The 20,539-nt window shown below is 57.3% G+C and overlaps 3 protein-coding genes across 12 annotated transcripts; 1 reads left to right on the top strand and 2 right to left on the bottom strand.

The window, feature by feature from the left end:
- Nucleotides 1-653: 653 nt before the first annotated feature.
- Nucleotides 654-13,708, bottom strand: VASP (vasodilator stimulated phosphoprotein). 3 transcript variants are annotated; one of them, XM_047077831.1, is made up of 13 exons: nucleotides 13,366-13,708; nucleotides 6,402-6,573; nucleotides 6,142-6,307; nucleotides 4,793-4,886; nucleotides 4,257-4,306; nucleotides 3,890-4,131; nucleotides 3,617-3,714; nucleotides 2,991-3,042; nucleotides 2,797-2,833; nucleotides 2,524-2,569; nucleotides 2,279-2,369; nucleotides 1,643-1,700; nucleotides 654-1,521 (listed from the first exon to the last, which is right to left on the bottom strand). In XM_047077831.1, the coding sequence occupies exons 1-13, from the start codon at nucleotides 13,368-13,370 to the stop codon at nucleotides 1,484-1,486; spliced, it is 1,149 nt and encodes a 382-aa protein (XP_046933787.1). In that variant the 5' UTR covers nucleotides 13,371-13,708; the 3' UTR covers nucleotides 654-1,483. The 3 variants fall into 3 exon arrangements, with proteins under 3 accessions (XP_046933787.1, XP_046933786.1, XP_046933785.1); XM_047077830.1 differs by having other exon boundaries at nucleotides 2,797-2,830; nucleotides 3,617-3,717; nucleotides 13,366-13,706; XM_047077829.1 differs by having other exon boundaries at nucleotides 3,617-3,717; nucleotides 13,366-13,705.
- Nucleotides 11,787-17,564, top strand: LOC124511019 (mycosin-5-like). 7 transcript variants are annotated; one of them, XR_006961798.1, is made up of 4 exons: nucleotides 11,787-12,557; nucleotides 13,068-13,203; nucleotides 14,078-14,218; nucleotides 17,195-17,564. XR_006961798.1 is itself a non-coding variant. In XM_047077832.1 (4 exons), exons 1-4 carry the CDS (start codon nucleotides 12,214-12,216, stop codon nucleotides 16,470-16,472), a joined length of 366 nt encoding a protein of 121 aa, XP_046933788.1. In that variant the 5' UTR covers nucleotides 11,787-12,213; the 3' UTR covers nucleotides 16,473-16,550. The 7 variants fall into 7 exon arrangements, 1 of the variants encoding a protein (XP_046933788.1); XR_006961800.1 differs by having other exon boundaries at nucleotides 11,787-11,892; XR_006961799.1 differs by lacking the exon at nucleotides 17,195-17,564 and adding an exon at nucleotides 15,988-16,028.
- On the bottom strand, nucleotides 16,644-19,878 carry PPM1N (protein phosphatase, Mg2+/Mn2+ dependent 1N (putative)). Of its 2 annotated transcripts, none has more exons than XM_047077827.1 (5): nucleotides 18,906-19,878; nucleotides 18,201-18,318; nucleotides 18,017-18,102; nucleotides 17,871-17,931; nucleotides 16,644-16,726 (listed from the first exon to the last, which is right to left on the bottom strand). In XM_047077827.1, exons 1-4 carry the CDS (start codon nucleotides 19,821-19,823, stop codon nucleotides 17,914-17,916), a joined length of 1,140 nt encoding a protein of 379 aa, XP_046933783.1. In that variant the 5' UTR covers nucleotides 19,824-19,878; the 3' UTR covers nucleotides 16,644-16,726; nucleotides 17,871-17,913. The 2 variants fall into 2 exon arrangements, with proteins under 2 accessions (XP_046933783.1, XP_046933782.1); XM_047077826.1 differs by having other exon boundaries at nucleotides 18,017-18,122.
- Between the last annotated feature and the right edge of the window lie 661 nt (nucleotides 19,879-20,539).

Here is a 20,539-nt window from a genome sequence, read left to right on the forward strand (position 1 = left end):
ACCCTCCTTCACGCAGTGGGACCACCTGCCCCTCAGCTCTGAAGTCCCCCACCCCCATCCGAATGGAATATTCCAACCAGGCAGGGTTTTCTACCCCACCTACCCCCTGCCAACCCATTGAACCACTGAAGGGGGTGTGTGTGAGCTCTGTGACTTCTGAATTATATATTTTTTCAAGACTGTAAATATTTTATAATTAAAGGAGCTCTGGGGTAAAGAAGTCATCTTTAAGAATGTGTCAGAGAACCATGACGTACATCTACAAAATGGGTACAAGGCTCACTGAAATTAGGAGAGAAGCTGGGATGAGTCCCACAGGAAGGGCAGAGTCATCCCGTAAGCCCTTTCCCAGATGGGGAAACTGAGGCCCAGGGGTAGCAAAGGGACTTGCCCGATGCCACACAGTCAGTGAAGGACCATGCTTAGCTTTCTCTACGGTACTGAACTGTTTGGTGCAGGGGGGAAAGGAATGAGGAGGCAGCCCAGAAGAGGCTTGGGGACAGGAGGAGGCTGAGAGGGTATTGAGACCACCCAGGTGCAGGAGCCCCGTGGGAACCGGAACAGGAAGAGGAGGGGAAGGGAGTTTGCTGGGGGAGGGGCACATCCCCGTCTTCATCAGAGCGGCCCTTCAAATCACTCCAGAAACCTTAGCATTTATAAAAACTGGCAGATTTATTCCGTAGGGGCCAATTTTTCAAGAAGCTAAAGGTGAAGGTGGGAGAGGGGAGGTTTCCTCCCCTTTTCCTTTCTCCCTCCTTTTATTTTCCCCAGGGGGTAAAAATGGCCTGGCCCCCAAAACCTACCCAAATAAAAAAACAAAACAAAAAAAAAACAAAACAAAACTGAGGTTCCAAAAAGTTACAGCATCTTAATTCCTCATAGAAAAGGGGAAGGAGCCAAAGGGAAGGGAGTTCCCTGGGGTGGGGGGTGGAGGTGCCCCCAGCCTGGTGGGACACCCCCCCCTTAAATGCCCCAAATGGGACAAGCCTGGGGCACAGCATTTAAAAACTCCCCATACCCCATTTTATCAAAACCAAAGAGAAAAAAAAATTTCCCTTTCCCCCCCAAAAAACCTAAATATATATATATATATATTTTTTTTTTTTCTTAAAAAAACAAAAATTCGAAGGCATTAAGCGTTAAAGTGAATCTAGAACAAGGGAATGTGAGATTCCCTCCTTCCTCCCCCCTTACTGTGGGGTTCATTGGTACATCCCCAGCGGAGGAACCAGCCCCAAGGAGAGGGGAAGGACCAAAGGGAGCAAAGGGTGGGGGCCTCCCCAGCCAATCAGCAGCCAGTATGGGTGTGGGCACGTTGCCAAGGAAGCCACACCCCCTTGGAATTTTCCAAGTAGGATGGGGAGCGGGGACGACGCATTCCTGTGTAGTCTTCAGCCAATTCCAAGTCAAGTTGAGGCAGGGAAAGCAGGGTGACAGGCGGGGTGTGCAGAAAGGACATACGGGATTTTCGGGAGCCCTGTGGTCAGGGGGAACCCCGCTTCCTCAGCTCCTGGACAAATGCTGGAAGGAAACAAGGGGCAGAGGTCAGGGGCGGAGCCTCTTCCCCCTTCCCTTCCAGAACAGGGCTCTCTGCAAGGGATGCCTCCAAACTAGACATTTAAAATTTAAAAAACCGCCTCACCTTCAATGATTTCCTCTTTCACTTTCTGCAGTTCCTTCCTCACCTCTTCCAGAAGCTCCTGGAAATAATGGGGTGTAACCAGTCAGGAAGGGTACCTGGACTTGTAGAAATGAATCCTCCCTTTCTTAATGACTGAAGGGCCCGAGGAATAAGGTTCAAGGACCACACACACACACACACACACCCCACCCACACACACACAATGACATCACTGATAAAGCCATAGAGTGACTGGAGAATTCTAGGGGAAAATTCTGGATCCTTGGAGCCAGATGAAAAGTACTGGAGAACATCCAGTACCGGGGTTGGCAAATACATTCCAGTCTCCTGCCAATTCCAGTTGGTGATGGATGGCTGGGGCTGGTGTGCTGGAAAGGACTCTGGGTACTCCTCAGGAAGGAGCGCAGTGATAGATTAGTAAGGTCTGTCCGGGCACTGGCAGAGGAGGCTGTGGTTTCAGTGTCCTCCCGACCTGATTGAATCCCTCCATGTCTCGGATTGGAAAACTGAGGATTCAGAGGCTTTATCATGGAATCACAGGGCAGGCCAGCGGCAGCGTTTGGACCCAGATCTCCTGTCTTCCCGTGGCCCCTTTCTAGCCCCCGATTCTCACCCCTGGCCCCTCCCCTGAGCTACCTGTTTGACTCTCTCCAGGTCTGACTCATCACTGGAGCTGGGCGTAGAGGGGTGGGCCTCAGAAGTGGTCACGGAAGAAGAAGACTTCATCCTAGCGAGTCGGTGTGGTTTGGAATAGAAATGAGGTTAGAGAGAGGGTCCGTCTCCCCTGCTTCCCCTTCCAAGGGTCACATGGTGTTCCTTCCTACAAAGTGGGCAAATCCGACTATTTCCGGGGGGATGGGGCCCCAGCATTGATGGCCCACCTTGGCAAGGTTGTGCTGTTCTTTTCCCAGGGTCTCCGCACAGATTCTGGGGGAAAGACAATGAATCGGGAAGATCAGGGGCAAGGAAGGTCCTGCCTCAATCTCCACCCCCTAGCTTCATCAGCCCCTGTTCAAAGAAACGTCTCCGGAGACCACAATCCCCAGCAGTGTTGGCACAGACTCCCCCATGGAGGGGAGGGGGCGGGAGGGGCGTTCCGGGTGAGAACAGGGCATCCTGACACATAGCTCCTGTGGCCGGACCGGCTCACTCACCACTCTGGGCTGGGACTCTAGCCTCTGGCTCCTCCTGCTGGTGGGAAATAAAACTGTCATGAGACGGGCGGCTCGTTCTCCTCCTCCAGCTTCAAACCCCGCCCATTCCTAGCACACCCCCACCGCCCTCCCCAGTATCCCTACCCGAATGGTACAGCCTAAGGTGCACGTGGCAGGAAGAGCCCCTAACTCACATTGGCAGATTCATCCTTGGGGGGTTTCTCCCCAACTTGTGTGGCTTTCCTTCTGCAGGAGGGACAGGCAAAAACAGATGGCTTCAGCCCTCCCTCAGCCACTCGGTAGTTCTTAACCAGAGTTCTAGAAAGGTGGATTCTAAGGCGTAGAGTTCTGGAATTCTCTAAAACTTGAGTTTTAGAAGTTAAAGAGAGCGCTGTTCTCCAGCTGGGGTGCGGGCCTTACACTGCTCCCATCTGGGAAGCACAACGCGCTAAGGGTGGAGGGCTCTCTGTCTTCCGCTGCTTGGGATTCTAGGAATCTGAGTGTCCAAGATGCCCAGGCAGGATCTCCTAAGGGGAGACCTCCTGAGGTCCTAGAATTCTGGGTTTTAGAACATTCTAGAGGCCACCTGGGTGGTTGCAAACCTCAGCCATCTCAGGAGAATGGAATCTCCAGCATGAGATCCCAAACCTGGCTGTCAAAGAGGGAACTTTCACCCAAAGAAACAAACGCATTGGGAATCTGAGCCCTCCCCCAGCCCGGCCCTACTGAACTGGAATCTCCAGGTGATGACTGCTGGTCTCGGGAGCCTTCCAGAGCTTTCCAAGGCACTGACTGCTCCAGGCTCCAGGCTCAGGCTCACCTCCGGGCCAGCATGGCGTTCATTTCTTCCATCAGCCCCCCGCCCGTGCTCCGGCCGCTGTCTGCTTTGGGGGCTGAGGGCCCCCCTGAGGCCTCCTCCTGCTGGAGAAATTACAAAGAGGAAGGGGCTTTATGCACAGGCCTCTTGCCCCCCCCTCCCCCAGCCCTCCTGTGACACTCCCCCACCCCCCCCTCCCCCGGGCAACTCTGGCCTCATTCCATTATCCCATCAGGGCCCCATCACCCCACATCCTGCGGGACCTGGCCCCCTCACCTTGCTGACTTTCCTGAGTTTGGCTCCTGCAATGGCGGCCGCAAGGCCGGGGGCCCCAGTTCCGCCACCACTGGGGCCTTGTGCTGTGGGGAGAGGGGGCGCAGGGGGCGGGCCTCCCCCTGCTCCATGCCCTGCGGCCGAGACCCCTGAGGGGGACACCCCAGGAGGTGGGGGGGGACCCGGAGGAGGGGGAGGTCCTGGAGGGGGGGGCGGCCCCCCAGCTGGAGGAGCAGGTGGGCCTCCTGAAAGAAACAGAGAAAGAGGGTGCTAAGAGAGAAGCCTCGCCCCTCGCTGTCCAGCCGGCCCACCCCCCTCCTCTGGGGAGTCCCGCCTCCACGTCCCCCCAAGGCCACCACCAAGCACTCACCTGCATTGGAGACCCGGCGCTCCATGTGCTCCGGCGGGCCCGGGGGCTGCCTGAGAAGGGGCGACAGAGCTGCTATCACTCGGGGTCCCCGAGGATGGCCTGCAACCTCCCGGCTTCTCTCTCAGGTCTCCGGGGGGGGGGGGGGCTGACTGCCTTCCTCCCCCCCGGGGGCCCAGGAAAGAGTTGGGGGGAAGGGCAGGGACAGGGAGACCAAGATGTGAGGCTTCTAGTCATCGACCGTCAAGAACGTCTGAATCACAAAATGCCCAAGATCTTTTAAAACAACCGACTTGTGGACTCTGGGAATGTGGGGACCAGGATTTGACGGGGTCAGAACGTGCTGCAACTCTGGGTGTGGGAACTTCTCGAACTCTCCAGGAGGTGGGGTTTTCTGAAAGCCCTTCATTCTTAGCCCCCTGGGAGTAGGAACACTGGGGAAACAAAGTTGGAGAGTGCCGGACTCTGGGAGTCAGGGGTTCTGGAACATCCTAGAACGCTGGTAGTGGTAAGGCTCCCCACCCAGGGGCTGGCCCCACCTTTTCTGCTGTTCCACCTCCTCTGGGGCAGGACCGTTCTGGACAGACCAGGTGGAAGGTGCTGCTGGTGGTGGCGGTGGCGGAGGCCCCCCTCCTGGAAGGTGAGAGTGGAAAGGGTGGTGAGTCAACCCTGGAACTCGGCCCCACCCAGCAGCTCTCTGGCTCAGCTCTCCCAGGAATCTCGCCCGGAGGCTCTCGCTTCCTTCTTCCTCCAGGACCCCGACCCTCGGGCTCGGGTGTGGGTCGAAGGTCCCCCCACCAGCCTCCCTTGACAGAACTGGTTCGAGCCGGGTGCTGTGATGATGCCCAGCGAGGGCAGCGATGCCCATGGGGCCGTCACCTACCCCGTGTCTTGCGGACCAGAGTTTGCATGAACCCCGCCAATTCGGGCTGATTCCGGCGTCCAGGTTTTTAACCACCGTCACCGCCACTCAGACCCCAGCCCAAGAATGTCTTTCCCAGAAAGGTCAAGAGCCTCTTCCTCACCCGCCTCCAAGCCTCTGGTTCCCACAACCTGAACCACCCACCATCTTTTTCTGTGCCCCCAGACGGGCAACCCCTTCCCCCACTGGCACTGAGGTTGCCCCGGGAAGCGAACCCCTCTGCCATCGGGGTATCTGAAGTGCCACGGTGGCCGCCCCGGACGCCGGTCTCCTCAAGCCCTGCTCCTCAGAGTATTGTCTGTGCACTGGCAGCCCCATATTCACCGGGGCGCTTACTACAAATGCAGGGGCGCAGGCCCCACCCCAGCTGAACTGGAACCCGCGTCTACCTACACGCCTGGGGCGGATGGGGGGGGGGAGAGCAGGTCCACGTTTCACACTGATCGGAGGTCTTTTTCTTCATAGCGATGCCAGAAAACTAACCGATGACGTATCACTACAATGGGCACCTAGTGAAAGGGCACAGGGAGCCTTCTGGGGCCTGGAAGTATCTCCGTCTTGGTCGGGGAGGCGGTCACCTGGGAGTCGCGCGTTTTACACATGGGGGGCACAGAGGGGCCCGTGCAAAATCCTCACCGTAGAATCTCCACGGTAGCGGTGAGTTAGCAATGAATGAGAACGGGGCTAATTTGGGGCGCCTGGGGGGCTCAGTCGGTTGAGCATCTGACTTCAGTGCAGGGCGTGATCTCACGGTGTGTGGGTTCGAGCCCCGGGTGGGGCTCTGTGTGGACAGTTCGGAGCCTGGCGCCTGCTTCCGATTCTGTGCCTCCCTCTCTCTCTCTGCCCCTCCCCAGCTTGTGCGCGCTCGCCCTCTCAACAATAAATAAATAAACATTTAAAAAATGGGGCTAATTTGAGAGCGGTAAAGTGGCAGGGCTCAGCGGTCCCCTCTGCCCAGTTTCGAACCTTCCAATGCCTCGAGGGCGCTGGCCATGCCCGCGGCGAACTGTGCTGCGTCCTCCTTGCTCCCGAAGTTGAGGCCCCAGACCTGGCGGGCGTCGCGCCACTGGTGGAAGCTGGGGGTGGCCTGGTTATACTTGATACCCCGGACGATGGCACAGTTGATGACCACCTTGGCAGGAGGGGAAAGGCGGGTGAGGATGGTGGGGGCAGCGGTGGGGGGCAGAGCCCGCACGGGAAGAGGGAGAGGGAGGCGGAGGCTTCACCTGCTGGTCTGGCTGCATCTTCCAGCCGACAACCCGGAAGGAGTTGGCCGTGGGGTTGTGGTAGATCTGGACGCGGCTGAAAGCCTGGGGGCCCGTGCCTGCCGGCAGCCATCGCTTGTTGGTGTCATCGTAAAGCATCACGGTGGCCCAGCTGGAGCAGATCACGGTCTCACTGCGGGGTGGGGGTGGGGGGGGAGGAAGGAGAAGGGCGGGTTAGCACAGCCGAGCACGGGCCCTACCCTCCACGGGCTGGTCACCTCCATCCGGGTCTCCCGGGGAGATTTGGAGATTCACGGCGTATGAGGGGGAGACAGGCCTGCAGGGAGACCGAGGCAGAGACTGAGAGAGAGAAGCAGACAGGTGGGACAGAGACAGACTGAGTGGAAGGGAGACAGACAAAGAGGCCAACTGGGAACGTGAGGGAGAGGAAGAGTCAGACGGATAGAGGCAAGAGACAAATGTACTGACGGATGTGGGGAGACGGGCGAGGGAGGGAGAGCCAGAGACAGAGAGACAGGCGGAGGGAACAAATGGGAAGACAGGGGCTGGGGAAAGAGACAGACAAGCACCTAGTGAGTGAGGAGAGACAGGCAGACAGTCCGAGACAGACGGACGGAGATTCAGGGGAGCGGGTAAGAGTTGGACACGGGGGCTCAGGAGAAGCAGGACAGGGGGGACCCGGCAGGAGCTCTGCGCAGCACTGGGGACCAGCCCCCGCCCGGTGCTCTCAGACTCGGTTTCCCTGTCTCTGCCAGGGTGCTTGACCACCCCCCTTCCCCCACAGCCCTCACTCCCCGGCTCAGGTCAGGGGAGGAAGCGGAGGCTCAGGGAGGGGAAGGGTGAGGTCTGCGGTGTGGGCGGAACACGGACGCTAGATCCCAGGCTCTTCCGCCCCATCCATCCGGCCCCCGGGCACCAGCCGCCATCAGCAGACGCTCCCTGTTCTCTCAAGCCTATGTCTTGGGCAGTGATCCAGACAGGCCCGGCCCCACCCTCTAGGGCAGTAGACAGTCCTGTCCAGGGACAGTGCCAGCCCAAGGCCAGGCTTGGGGTGCTCAGAAGGAGCACCTGCCCTGGCCTGGGGGTTAGGGAGGACTTCCTGGAGGAAGTGACATCTGACTCAGCTTTGGCAGGGAGGAGTCAGGACACCGGTTCTGAGTTCAGGATCTGATATTCAGAGACGTGGGTTCAAATGCTCCCTGAGGCGCCTACTCCATGTGACTCAGGCCAGCACCTTCCCACCCAGGTACTCATCTCCCTTGCCTGCAAACTGGGGAAATGACAGTCCCCACCTCCCGGGGCAGTGGGAGGAGTAAACGAGTCTGGGCACAGACAGCCCTTGGCAGAGTGCCCGGCACGTACTGAGTGCTTAGTAACTGTCAGCATCCCTTTCACGGCACCCTGAACGGACACCCCTGGGGAGTCAGACGGCCACATCTCCCCGGAGCCCCCATCAGTCCCGGAGAGGTTCCATGCCCCCTCCCCCAGTGAGGGAACTCAGGCTCCCAGACGGGAAGTGACTTGCCCAAGGTCACACACAGACCAGAGGGAAGCACTGGTCCCCACCCCGCCCCACCCCACCCCCAGCAGACTTTTTCCTGAAAAGAGGAAGTTGGTGGTCAGGGGTTTCCGGGGAGATAAATTATACTTGGCAATGGTTCTGCCTCTGCCAGGGCTGGGGGCTGGGGCGTGACGCTGACGTTGTAAAAGACAGGGCAGGGAAAGCCCCTCAGCAGGCCCAGGCCCCGGTTCCTAGGCCAGGAAGCTGAGCCCCCCCCCCAACCCCCCGTTCCCCCTCGCACGTTTATGTAATCGCAGCGCCTCCCTCCCATCGGGCACTAGAGCCGGTCAGGCACTCTAAGCCCTTTGCAAAGGGACACCCATTCTATGCCCACGGCAGCCCGCCAAGACGGGCACTATTTTATCTTCATTTTGCAAGTGAGGACTATAAATGGAGGCCCAGAGAGGTGGAGTGACTTGGCCTCGATCACACAGCTGGTAAGCAGCAGAGCAAGGACTTGAACCCCCGCCACCTGGCTCTCAAGCCCGCAGTCGTAGCCACCGGGGAGACTGCGTGGGCCCCACCCAAATATCAGGTGCTGTTTCCAGACAAGTGCGGCCTCGGGGACTGTTTCTGGCTCCCGCTGCCCCTGGCAGAGCAGGGTTAAGGGCTCGCCCACACCTGCCACCCACACCCAGGGCAGACTCTGGCCAGGCGCCCGGGGCTATGGTTGCCACTCCACCCTGCCTGCACTTTGCTCTCCCAAGCAGCCTTGCCCTGCTGAGTCTCTGGCCCGGCTGGAGAAGCGGGGAGTTGACCCTCTCCAGGCCACAGCGTCCCCGTGAACGGCAGAAGGATCTTATTGAAACACAAGTCGCAAGTCGGATCGTGGCCCTTCTCTTCTCGGAAGCTCCCGCGGCTCCCGCAGAATAAAAGCCAACTTCTCTCTGTGGCCTGTCTGATCCGTGTTCACCTCTGATCTCATCCCTTCCCTCCCTCAAGCTCGCTGTTCCGGCACCACTGCTCTGTTCCAGCCCCGCTGTCAGGCCCTCCTTCAACATGCCAGACACATTCCTGCCTCGGACCTGTGCACTTCCTCATCCTGGGTTCTCGCCTCCTTCAGGTCTCCCCGTAGGATGTCACCTCTTCCGGGAAGCCCTCCTCAACTACTCCATCTGGAAAAACTCCTCCCTCTCATCCCATGTTCCCTATTTCTCAGCAGGGATCCTTCCTGACAGATCCCTGTCTCCTACCAAACTGTCAGGACAGCAACTCTTTTCGTCTCTGTTCACCGCTGTGTCCCCACAACCTATGTACCTGGCACGTAATGGACACGCAATGGTTGCCACATTCGCCAAGTAGTTGTTAATCGTTAAAGGGAAAACTCTTAACGAAGGCGCCCACCTTTATGGGTTAGCCTGCGTCCCCGACACTGTTGTAGGTACAGAGCCCCAATTTGCCCAATGAACCTTGGGACATGGGCTCTGGTGCTTTACCCGTTTTACAGATGAAGCACTATGGGCACAGAGGGGTAAAGACACTTGTCCCAGGTCATTTCGCAAGTTAAGCGGAGGGGCTCCTGTCTGTACCCTAGTCTACCCAAGTTCTTAGTCTCATTTAAAGAGGAAACAGCTAAGCTGAATTTTTTAAGAGGCAAGGTATAAAGTGGTGCATATCAGAGGTTTAAAAAAAAAAAAAGGTGAGAGGATATAAATACATCTGCACACAGGGTGGTGAGGTGATATAAGCAGGGGCTGCTTCTCAGGAGACTAACCACGGCAGGCCGGAGGGCCCCTGGGGGCCTGAGGAAGGATGGAGGAAATGGACGTTTAGGACGGTTTACCCTTTTGAATTGCTTATTTCTTTTTTCTTTTTCAACCCTGGGCTGGTGTCACCTATAAGATGCTGCTTCGTTACTCAAGTTCAAAAAATAAAACTGTAAACCAGGCAAAAAAAAAAAAAAAAAAAAAAAGCTGGAATGGAAAATCCCACAGCCCGGGCAGCAGGGAGTGAGTTTGAAACGGGGTCCGCCTGATTCCCCCAGTCTCCCGGGGTCTCGCACCCTTGATTTGACACGAGAGAGCCTTAAATCCCAGCCAGCCCAGGACCTATACCTTCCCATAAGTCCCTACATTCTGGAAAGTGCTAACATGTGGTGGATGACAAAGGGCTCAAGTCACCCCCGTGCTATGTGGCTTCACCTCTCTGAGTTGCAGTTTCCAGCCCTGGAAACCGTAACTCACTGGGTTTTCTCTAAGGATTCAAAGAGATAAGAAAAGACTTGAACTCAGGACCTGGGACTTGGTACTGGCTGAACAAGGGAGTCAGAACAGGAGCAAGAGGGCTCCTCGTCACTGAAGGCAATCACGCATAGTCACTCTGGTTTACTCAAGCCTTCCAGATTAGAGGCTTGCCCTTCCCTCCCCTGCTTCATTCCCCTCTCAAGATTCACCCCACAGCCTCCTTAAACCATAAAACTTGGAATCCAGTCCCCCCAGGCGCATACCACCTTTCCAAACTACAAACCTTGGAAGCCATCCTGGATGAGGAACCAGGTCTTTGGCTTGTGTGGATTCTTTCTAGTCCCTCCTCCCCAAAAAGCCTCAGTTTCCCATAAATGAACAGGAAGAAAGGGTTCTTTTTGCTTCTCTGCATTATCTTAAGTGTTCATACAGCAAAATCACGTTACTTGTATTTTTTTTTTAAGAGCATTAAAAGCCCTGAGACGGCCCTGAGTTCAAATCCAAAGTTGCCTACTTCCACAGACTTTAATAAGTGATTTACTTAAACTCTCTGTGCCTCGGTTTTCCCATGGAGGGGGGCAGTCATAATACAGTGCCCGGCACTGAGTAGATGTCTGATCAAATGGTCTCATTATTAAAAAAAAAAAAAAAATTTAATGGTAATAATAATTACCGTAACTGGAAGAAGAAAGAAATGGACCCAAATACTTGAGTCCCTTCTGCCCCGAGACTCTCAGACCTCTGCCCCCTTGCTCTGCCTTCCCAGAATTCCAGCTGAGTCTCGGATACGGCAGACACTCAACAAATATTTGTCAAACTGGGAGAAAAAGAACTATATCTTGTAATTTTCCATTTTTTAAAAAATTTTTTAAATGTTTTTTTTTTTAATTATTATTTTTTTTTTATTTTTGAGACAGAGAGAGACAGAGCATGAGCAGGGGAGGGGCAGAGAGAGAGAGACACAGAATCTGAAGCAGGCACCAGGCTCTGAGCTGTCAGCACAGAGCCCGACAGGGGCTGGAACTCAGACTGTGAGATCCTGACCTGAGCCGAAGTCGGACGCCCAACCGACTGAGCCACCCAGGAGCCCCGTAATTTGCCATTTTAACATCCTCTCTTCCGACTGCCCCCAAGACTCTCCCCAGCCAAACCAGACAGAAATCAGAAGATCCCAGTCCCCTCCCCTTCCATCTACCCTATCAACTTCTGATGGATCTCGGGCCAGGCCTTTCTCTCCATGAGCCTCAGTTTCTCCAGCTGCCCTCAGGCAGAGGCATGGGTCTTTTTGAATGCTAGCGGTCCTGGGAGAGGGGGCACGGCCCAGGAAGTTGGGTGTGGCCATCAGCAGGGAAGACCACCCCCCCCCCACCCCAGGTGGGACAGGCTTTAGTTCAACTTCTGCCCCCACCCCCCAGGAGGTGGGAGGTTTGGCCGCATCCAACAGTAGGGGGGGGCCTGTGGGAGGACCAAGGCCTCAGGGACTGGGGGAGGGGGGTGGGAGGCCGGCCCAGACGCTGCTCCTGCCCTTTTACGGTCTCACAGTGAGTGAGGCAGCACTAACTCGGACATCCGCCATCCGCCTTCCACGGGCCTGGGACCGGAAACGCGAGGGGGGGGCAAGGGGCGGGGCTGGGGGGGGCAGTGGGAGAGGAGAGTCCCCCGGGAAGAGGGTGAGGGAAGAGAGCCTGGCTCCCGAAAGAAGCCCCCTCTCCAGGGCAGACCTGGAAGACACGTTGCTACAATGGGGGTAGGCAGGAGATCTTGAGGGTGTCTGTGGGTTTCCCCTTGCTCCAAATTTTCCTACAAGCACTTTCACATGCGGAGGGGACTCTCTAATGGTCACCAACAGGAATGCCACTCTTAATGTCAGAGGGCAGGGGCATGGGGAACGTGAGGGAAGTGGGAGGACGTGGGCACCAGGGGGTTAATCCCCAGTCGTCCCAGGGGCCTCCCCCCTGAAGCCGGGGGCTTTGGGGGCAGGAAGTCCCCGAGAGAGTGGAGGAAGGGAGATAGTATTGTCAGGCTCAGGCCCCAAGGGAGAGATTATGGGGGGCCGGGGGAGGGGAGAATGGGGGGAGGGTCTACTCCGGTCCCCCAGCCCACACCGGCCCCGCCCTCAGGTGAGCCCAGGAGTTCTCAGGGAGGCCCAGGTAAGACAAAATCCCCAGGTCCTTTGGGCCCCCCACCCCCAGGATTAAATTCCTGGGAAGAGAGCTGGAGCTGTCTTGGAAGCCTGGGTCCCAGGGGGAGAGGGCTGTGACCTTGAGGCTTCACAGCGTGCCCCCTCCAACCCAACGGCTCCGGATGGCCGGGAAGGGGGGCGGTGGTGAGAGCAGGGGGAGGCGCGTGGTGGGGAAAGCAGCCGGCCCACTGCGCTCCTTGCCCGCCCCCCCACACCAGCTGTCTCGACAGGTGAGTCAGGAAGACAAAGGCCCCTCTTCCCCCAGCTGCCGCGCCCCCTCCCTCCCCAGGACCGCGCAGGTGGGGGCGAGGGGCCGCCCTTCTGGCCCCGGGCCCGGGAGCCGCCCTCCGCGGGGAGCGCTCGGGCTCGGTCCTAGGCACAGCTTGCTTAGAGCTGAATGTGGGTGGGGAACGGCGGGGGTGGGGAGTCCCAACCAGACCCCTCGAGGCTGCGCCTGGGTCTGTGGGTTCGCCCGCACCAACCTCCACCGGAGGATGAGGGCCCCCCAAATTCGGGGGGGGTGAAGCACCCCCGAAGTTAAGCGAGGTCCCACTGGAGAAGGCTTTTTCTAGAGTCATGTAACGAGAGACCCCCCCTCTCAAACCAAGGTCTACGTCTCGAATCTCTCTTCCAGGTTCCGGGGACCCCCAAAACCAGTCCCCCCCCCAATCCCTTCTGGAGCCCCAGTTGAGATTGTGGGGGGTGGTCTGAGCCCTGCCTAAATCCTGGCCTCCACGCAGGGAGTAGCTGCCAACTTGGAGGTTCTCTGAAAAAGTCTTTAAGAAATTCGGGAGTCCTCCGAGCGCCCCCAAATCTGAGGGCTCCCAGGAAAACCTCAGCGGCACCACCCCGAGCCTTAGGAGTCATGGCGAAGTGGTCAGTAACTGGAACTCGTCCAAGGGGGCTCGGCCTCAAATCCGAGGCCCCCAGTGCCCTGTCCCCAAATTCCAGCCCGGAGCAAGCTGGGGGAGGGGGACAAAGGCGGGGCGAGGAGCCCGCGCGGAGCGCGGAAGGGTTTGGAGGCAGTTCGAGGCTCACCTCATGGCTGCTCAGCGGGCGGGCGGCGCACCCACGGGTGGGTGCTCCCGGGGCGCCCCTGGCTCAAGGTTGAGGGGTTCGGGGCTGGCTCCAGGTTCTGCTCAGTCTCCCCCAGGGTCCCGCCCCATAGAGTCCGGCTTCCTGGGGGGAACGTGGACGGGACCGGGCCGGGTCCTCAGGCGCCTCCTCCCTCTGGAGGTTTGGTCGGGGGTCCCTGCGGCAGAAAGGGGGTGCGGCGTCCCGTCCCCGGCGCGCCCCCTCGGCCGGCGGCGGGTACAATGTTACTCTTACTACTGTACTTCTCTTCGCTACATTTCGTTCCAAAATTCCACTCCCCGCACCCACAATGCCCTGCGCCTTAAAGGGGCCGCGGACACCTCAAGGCAGTTTGGGGGGGGGGTGAAGGGCGCTTAAAAGGGCAACGCGGAACCCTAGACTTCCGCTGTTTACCTCTTCCCCAACGTTATTGCATGGGGATGCATGCCTAGGGTCGCCCCCAAATTACGGGGGGAAGTTTGGTGGAGGGTAAGGGTTCCTTCCTGGATCCCTCGTTCTCTCCCACGATGGAAATTCCTAGGAGGATCTTAATGGGGACACAATTTCTTCTCACCCTCCCCTTCGACTTCTCCATTTCTTCACATTCTGCTTAATGGAGGGGGCGGGGGGAGCGATCTGGTTAATCCTAGATTCTCTCAAATTTTCTCCCTTAAAGGCTACCTTCAGACTCCCAAAGTTCCCTTCTCCGCCAATTTATGAAGGGTTCCTGCGGGGTGAACCCTTTCCCCAGCACAGACGGGGGCGATGGGCCTGGAGGGCCCCATCCCTCTCACCGCCCCCCGCCCGCCCCAGGAAGGTGAGGAGGAAGTGGGCCGAGGGGGCGCGGCCGGCCGCTGACTCACAGCAGCGGGGTGGGGGTGGGGGGGTGCGGCGCTGGACCTGGGTGGGGATAGGACTCCCGGTTCCTGTGTGGATAAAGCCCCTGGCCCCCTCCCCACGCACGCCCCGCCGTGACTCAGTTTCGCCCGCAGAGGATGGCGGGATCATCCAGCAATCGGAGGGCGCGGAGGCAGGGGCACCCACCCTAGTGCTAGCTTCTGGGAACCCCCTCCCCCACGCGCCGGCTTGGGGCTCAGCCCCGACACCCTCCCAGGCTTCCGCAGCAGGTTCCGCAGGCCCCGCCCCACGTGACGCCGCTAGTGGTCACGCCCCTCCCGTAGAGCGCCACCTGGCCGGGGTGAGGTGCCTTAGGCGTGGGCAGGATGCCTGGGAAATCATCGGTTCAACGGTTACAAATGGGTAAACTGAGGCCTGGAGGTAAGGAATAAATCTGGCCCATAGCCGTCTTGCCTGAGCCCTCAGAGCCCACAGTGGTGTTTGGGTGCAAGGTATGAGTGTAAAACCAACGATTCTCGGGGCCCAGCCGACTAGATGAGGGAATCGGCTCTCCCAGCCTTTATGCTAGCCTGGTCCTCTCTACCCGGATGCTGTGCTGACCTCCTTCACCTCATCCTTCGAGGCCATGCTCTGACAGATTTCATCTCTGAAGAACTGAGTAATCTTCCCTTCTCTACCCCGCTCTGTGAGATCTTGAACGCTGATCCATCTAGGTTATAATTATTTCCCACTGTGTCTCCTAAGCTGCGAATTCTTTGGGGGCAGGCGTGGACTTGATCAGTTTCTGCCTCACTCAATCCAGCCAGGCCCAGAACAGCAGCTCAAACACATATTGATCCAACAGAATGGGAACCCTCGTTCTGTGTGACCTAGGGCAAATTTTTTCTCCTCCTGAGTCTCAGCTTTCCCATCTGTGAAATGGGAGAGGTAGCGCTTCTGTGTGCCGCCTGCAAACTTTTCTATAAAGGTCCAAATAGCAAATAACATGCCTCATCTTGAAAATGCCAGGTTCCATCCTGTCTCTAGGCTTTTGCCTGGCTACTCCTTCTGTCTCGGAACACTGTTCCCTGGGATATTTGCATGGCTGGCCTGTTCTCTGTCATGTCTCTGCTCATGCTCAGTTGCCCCCTTCTCAGAGAGCTTCCCTGATCCCCCTGTCTAAAAACCCAGGTGGAAAATTGAGTGGCTATGGGGTAGGGTAGGGGACCGAGAAAGACTTTTCATTGTATACCATTTTGTACCCTGTGAATTTTGAACCAAGTGAACTTATGACCCATTCAAAAATTTAAAAACCAAAGTAGCCCCCCCTCCCGCAGACATCTTATCACCTTGCCCTGTTTTATTTTCCTCGGGACACTTATCAGTGTCTGAGATGATATATCAATTCTCTTGTTCGCTGTCTTCCCACACACTAGTTGGTGGGTCCGTCAGGGGTGGGAATCTCAGTGGTTCTGCCTGGGTGATAGCTGTGAGCCGGGTCTTGCACACAGCAGGTACCCAATCCATATTTGCCAAATGAGAAGACAAATAATGTTGTTGTTGTTTTCTACAAGAGAAATTTATTTTGAGTTATATAATTAAAATTTAATAATAAATACTCTCCCCAATCTCCCCCTAAAACAAATGAAAAATAGGAAAGGAAGAGGTTATTGAACTGTGCGATCTTTTTTGTTCTTAAGTGTACTTATTTATTTATTTTTTAAACGTTTGTTTTTATTTGTGAGACAGAGAGAGACAGAGCATGAATGGGGGAGGATCAGAGATAGAGGAAGACACAGAATCCGAAGCAGATCCAGGCTCTGAACTGTCAGCACAGAGCCCGATGCGGGGCTCGAACTCACAGACCATGAGATCATGACCTGAGCCGAAGTCGGACGCTCAACCGACTGAGCCACCCGGGCGCCCCACTTATTATTATTTTTTTGAGAGAGACAGAAGAGTGCGTGCAAGTGCGGGAGGGGAAGAGGGGAGAGGGAGAGAGAGGGAATCCCAAGCACGCTCTGTGCTATCAACATAGAGCCCGATACAGGGCTGGATCCCATGAACTGCAAGATCATGACCTGAGCTGAGATCAAAAGTCCGACCCTTAACCAACTGAGCCACCCAAGCACCCTGAACTGTGTGATCACTTAAGGGTCCATTCAACCCAAAAATACTTCAAAAACATTGGATTTGGGGTGGTTTGATTTTTGTTTTTTGTTTTCAGATGGTGAGTGGAATTTCCCCTCTCATGAGACTTTCTGCGAGAGGGAAGTAGGAGAAGGGGAAATAAACATTCTGGGGTTCCTCCATCGGTTTGTCTTCCTTCCGCCGATCTGTGTAGCTGGGGAAGGGGAGTTTTCTTCCTTAGTGACCTTGAGGCCCCAAGTGGCAGAGGGTCCCCAGAGGGCAACAGGTGTCAGGCCTCCAAGTCCAAGGAAGAGTTTGAATGGGTGCCAGTGGGTTTTCTGGCCCCATTTGGGCCCTTCTGTAACACAAAAGGTGGGAAATGGCCAATAGGAACCTTTCCTTGGGTCTATGTGTCTGCTCCCCTGTGAATTGGAAGCCATGCTCTTGTTTTCCTTTGAGGGACTGCCATTCCCCATCTCTCAATCCATCAGGTTTGGGTGGAGTGGACCTCAGCCTGTGGCGCTTGGGGAGGGCATGTGACCCCAGCCTGGCCAATCAGAGACACACTGACTGGTCGGCCATGTGGTCCAGTGTGGCCAGTGAGTTCTCAGCTCCCGGGAACCTGGGGTACTCCCTCCGCTGGGGATGTTGGGCTCCTGGGCCAGGAGGCTAGTGCTGCAACTCTCTGCTACTGCGTGCGGAAGTCCAGGCAGAGCAAATAAAACTAAGAGATCGTTCCTGATAACGTTATCTGACAACTGGATGTAGTCATGCCTCGAACTCTTCAATTACTTGACCCATTAAGTTCCCTGTCTTGCATTCCCAGGTGGAATTGGGCTTCTGTCAATTACAACGCAAACAATGCTGACAAATACATCCTTCTGCTGCTGGGAAACTATCAACAGTCCTCTCCCCGAACTGCCTTCTCTGCCGTGCAAACGACTGCAGGCTTGAGCCCCAGCTCCCTCCATCCCATTGAGGTGGTGACTCCCACCCCACCCCCACCCCCGCCTTCGTTTATGTGGCTCCACCCACCACCTCTTGGGACAGCTCCAAATTCTTGTAGGCTACGTGGGACCAGTTCACCACTTCTCTCCTCCGAGACCCAGACCATCCTCGGAGACATCCCAGTGGTTTCTGCAGCACACCCAGTCTTTGGGGTTGGTCATAAACATTCCTCGAATTTTTCTGCCTTACTTATGGATGAAGGGGGTGGTGTTTGGGATGATGCATGGGGCTTTACAGAGCAATGCAGGGGACACATTTGTTGGGAGGAGGAGCAGTCTTCTCTGCTTCGGCATCACCCCACCCCCACCCCGCCCCGCCCCGCCCGTGCCCTGCCTCATCGTGTCTAGCACATTGCTTCAGGGCCAGAAGTGAGAATTTATTAACATATGAGGCAAGTCCCTTGTCTCCTCTGGCCTCAATTTCCCCAACACTAAAGGTAGGAGAGCTGCGTCACACGTTTCTAAGAGAAACATTCAAGAACAGAGGGTCCTTACCTGCCAGCGCCCTCCTGAGGCCTGGCAGAGCCGAGAATAAGCTTCAGCAATGACAGCGACCCTGGAGAGCAGAGAGAGACCCTCAGGAGGGGATCCTCCTTCTAGTACCCCATCCCCCCATTCCACCTCACCGCACCCCGACTCACTTGCAGTAGAGCCCTCCCCCAGGAGGTAAATCTGGGATGTCCTCTGAGGCCAGGGTCCTGAAAACCGTGTTCAGGCTGGGGGGCTCCTGAGCAGAGGAATACAGCTCTGAGAAGGAGGCAAGGATTATGGGAGTGTCCTTGCTTACCGGCCACCCCTCCCGCTATGCTTTTGGAGCCTGCTCACCAGAGACCCTGCGGCCCAGGGCTGCGTCCAGCGCTAGCTCCTTCCTGATTGCCTCCTCACAAGGCCTGGGGGCCCCGGGGAAGCAGACCAGGACGCAGGTCATGTTGTCCAAGCTGCCCTGGGGAAAGTGGAGGAAAGAGAGCCTGGTGGGACACGGTCGAATGCCCCAGCACGCCTCCACGCCCTTGGAAGCGGAGCCTCCCGACAATCTCAGCGTTCTAGTGCCCTCTTGCCCAATCTGGTTGGACACATTTCTCTCAAATCTTGCCCACCTGCCAGTCTAACCCAAGTCCTCTCCCCAGGACCCATCACCTAGACCACGCCCTCTCACTGTCCTAGCCAAGCCCCATCAGAGGACCACGCCCCTTCTCCGAAGCTCCTCCCACTCTGCTGTCTAGCTGCTCTTCCCCCTGGCACTAATCATACTTCAGGACCCAACTCCTAAATGCTAGGCAGTCCCATTCCAGAAGGCCACGCCCTTTCTCTCAAGTCCCTCCCACTTACCTATCCTGCGTTACTGCTCTCCCATCTTGACTCAAGGCGGCCCTCAGTCTCCACCCTCTCCATATTTTGGTCCTGCCCACTCCGGCAGGCCACTCCCTTTAGTGGAGTCCTAAACTCTGGTTGAGGAAGCCTCTAAAACTCCCTCCTCCTTAGATCCTTTAACTTCTTCCCCTCAATGACTCCAAGCCCCGCCCCGAGGACCTTGCAGAGACACGTGTCCAATAGCTGCGCGCAGAGAAGTTCCGGGGCCAGGCCCAGGCAGAGGCGCGATGCCACCAGTCTCGCCAGGGCAGCGCCAGACATCGCGTCCCACACACCGTCAGAGGCCAATAGCATGAATTCGTCCTCAGCCTGGCGAGCCAGGGCGGTCACCTCAGGCTCCGCGGAAACGAGCTGCAGCTCAGGAGGCCTTCCCGGAGCCTCTTTGTAAGCAAAGTCGCCCAGTGCCCGGGATACCGCCAGAGAGCCTTCGAGGCGCCGGCGGCGGATGGTGCCTCCCGCGTTGTGGATGCGCTCGCGTTCCCGAGGCCGGAGAGGCCGATGGTCCTCGGTGCTGAAGGCCACAGCGCCGGCGCGACTCAGCATCGCTCGGGAGTCACCACAGTGCGCCAGGTACAGAAAACGCGGGGAGACGAGCAACGCCACGGCGGTGGAGCCCCCCGGCTCGCCACGAGGCCAGAGCGCACGCAGGCGTGCGTCTGCGTTCAGGAAGGCTCGACGCAGCGCCCCGCGCACTCCCTCGGGCTCGTCGGGCGCGGTGCCCAGCGCCTCAAACACGTGGCCAGGCAGGTGGCGCGCGCCGAAGAGAGCGGCTCGCGCCCCGCCGTGGCCATCGAGGACCGCGAAGAAAGCCCAGCCTGGGGGTAGCCCGGGCAGAGCGAGCCAAGCGCAATGCGCGTCCTCCATGTGCGCGCGCCAGCCCTGCACAGCGCTCGCCCCAAAGCGCAGTCCCCAAGACGCGGCCGCACCCCCGTGTGGCCGCTGGAAGCATCGCGGCGCGTCCAGGAGCGACCGAGGCCCGTCGTGAGTCCTCCGTCCCTCCTCCTCCTCCTCTTCTGCCTCCTGTTCTTTGCGAGCTGACCAAAGGAGACATTCCAGCAGGCGGGCAAAGGCCGCCATCCTTCAGCCCTGGGATCAGGAAGCCTCCACCCTGCACCCGCCCCCCTTCGCCCCCCCCCCCGCCCCGCCACCACTCCATTAATCCCCTCCACTGTGAGATTTTAAACCACCTAAATCTCCTTCCTATGTCCTTGACCTGCACTCGAGTTACTAGAAGGGATTGGACTCCTGGGTGTGCCCTCTCCTGCACCTTCAAAGCGAAGGTTGGGATCTGGGTCACGGAAAATAATAAAAAAAATGAGCACTTACCACGTGCTACCACGATTTTGCATCCTCTCCGATTTAGTGAAGAGGAAACTGAGTCATAGAAGTAAACAGTGTTGCAGGGAAACGAATTCTAGAATCAGTGTTTTCTACTTTGGGTTTCGGGTCCCCAACCTTGCTCCCTCTAAGCTCCGCCCACTTCCGTGGTCCCGCCCCCAGCCTCAAAATCTTTAAATCCTTTCTTTTTTAGTTCGACCCCTCCACTTCTGGGTCTTGCCCCGGGACTTCAGTTGCTTCTTTTCCAGTTCGTGTCCATCCATTCAAGCACACAGCCTCAGTCATCCTAATCTTCTCCGTTCTAGCTCCGCCTCTTAACTACAGGCTCAGCCGCTACTTTGTGGTGAGCCAAAGCTGGCCTCCTCTCGGTGGGTTACGCCTACCTTCTGGGCCGTGTCCCCAACCCTGCATGTTGTTATGTATTTTCTCTAGGCCACACCTCTACCTCCTGGGTC

The sequence above is a fragment of the Lynx rufus genome, unplaced genomic scaffold (assembly GCF_022079265.1).
Source record: "Lynx rufus isolate CCGP_SWC_20201006 ecotype Redwood Valley unplaced genomic scaffold, mLynRuf1.p SCAF_16, whole genome shotgun sequence".
Taxonomy (NCBI): Eukaryota; Metazoa; Chordata; class Mammalia; order Carnivora; family Felidae; genus Lynx; species Lynx rufus.

Excerpts from the sequence above, each read along its gene's own strand:
- LOC124511019 (XM_047077832.1), top strand. The coding sequence starts at position 12,214 with ATGGGGGGAGGGTCTACTCCGGTCCCCCAGCCCACACCGGCCCCGCCC. Across the intron at positions 12,296-13,067 it reads GAGTTCTCAGGGAGGCCCAG|GGAGTAGCTGCCAACTTGGA; the intron begins GTAAGACAAAAT and ends GCCTCCACGCAG. Across the intron at positions 13,204-14,077 it reads TTAGGAGTCATGGCGAAGTG|GCTACCTTCAGACTCCCAAA; the intron begins GTCAGTAACTGG and ends TCTCCCTTAAAG.
- VASP (XM_047077829.1), bottom strand. Across the intron at positions 4,307-4,792 it reads GAGGTGGAACAGCAGAAAAG|GCAGCCCCCGGGCCCGCCGG; the intron begins GTGGGGCCAGCC and ends GCCCCTTCTCAG. Across the intron at positions 1,701-2,278 it reads ACCTGGAGAGAGTCAAACAG|GAGCTTCTGGAAGAGGTGAG; the intron begins GTAGCTCAGGGG and ends CATTATTTCCAG.
- PPM1N (XM_047077826.1), bottom strand. The coding sequence starts at position 19,823 with ATGGCGGCCTTTGCCCGCCTGCTGGAATGTCTCCTTTGGTCAGCTCGC. Across the intron at positions 18,319-18,905 it reads TGGACACGTGTCTCTGCAAG|GGCAGCTTGGACAACATGAC; the intron begins GTCCTCGGGGCG and ends CACTTTCCCCAG. Across the intron at positions 16,727-17,870 it reads CCTCAGGAGGGCGCTGGCAG|AAGGGCCCAAATGGGGCCAG; the intron begins GTAAGGACCCTC and ends TTTGTGTTACAG.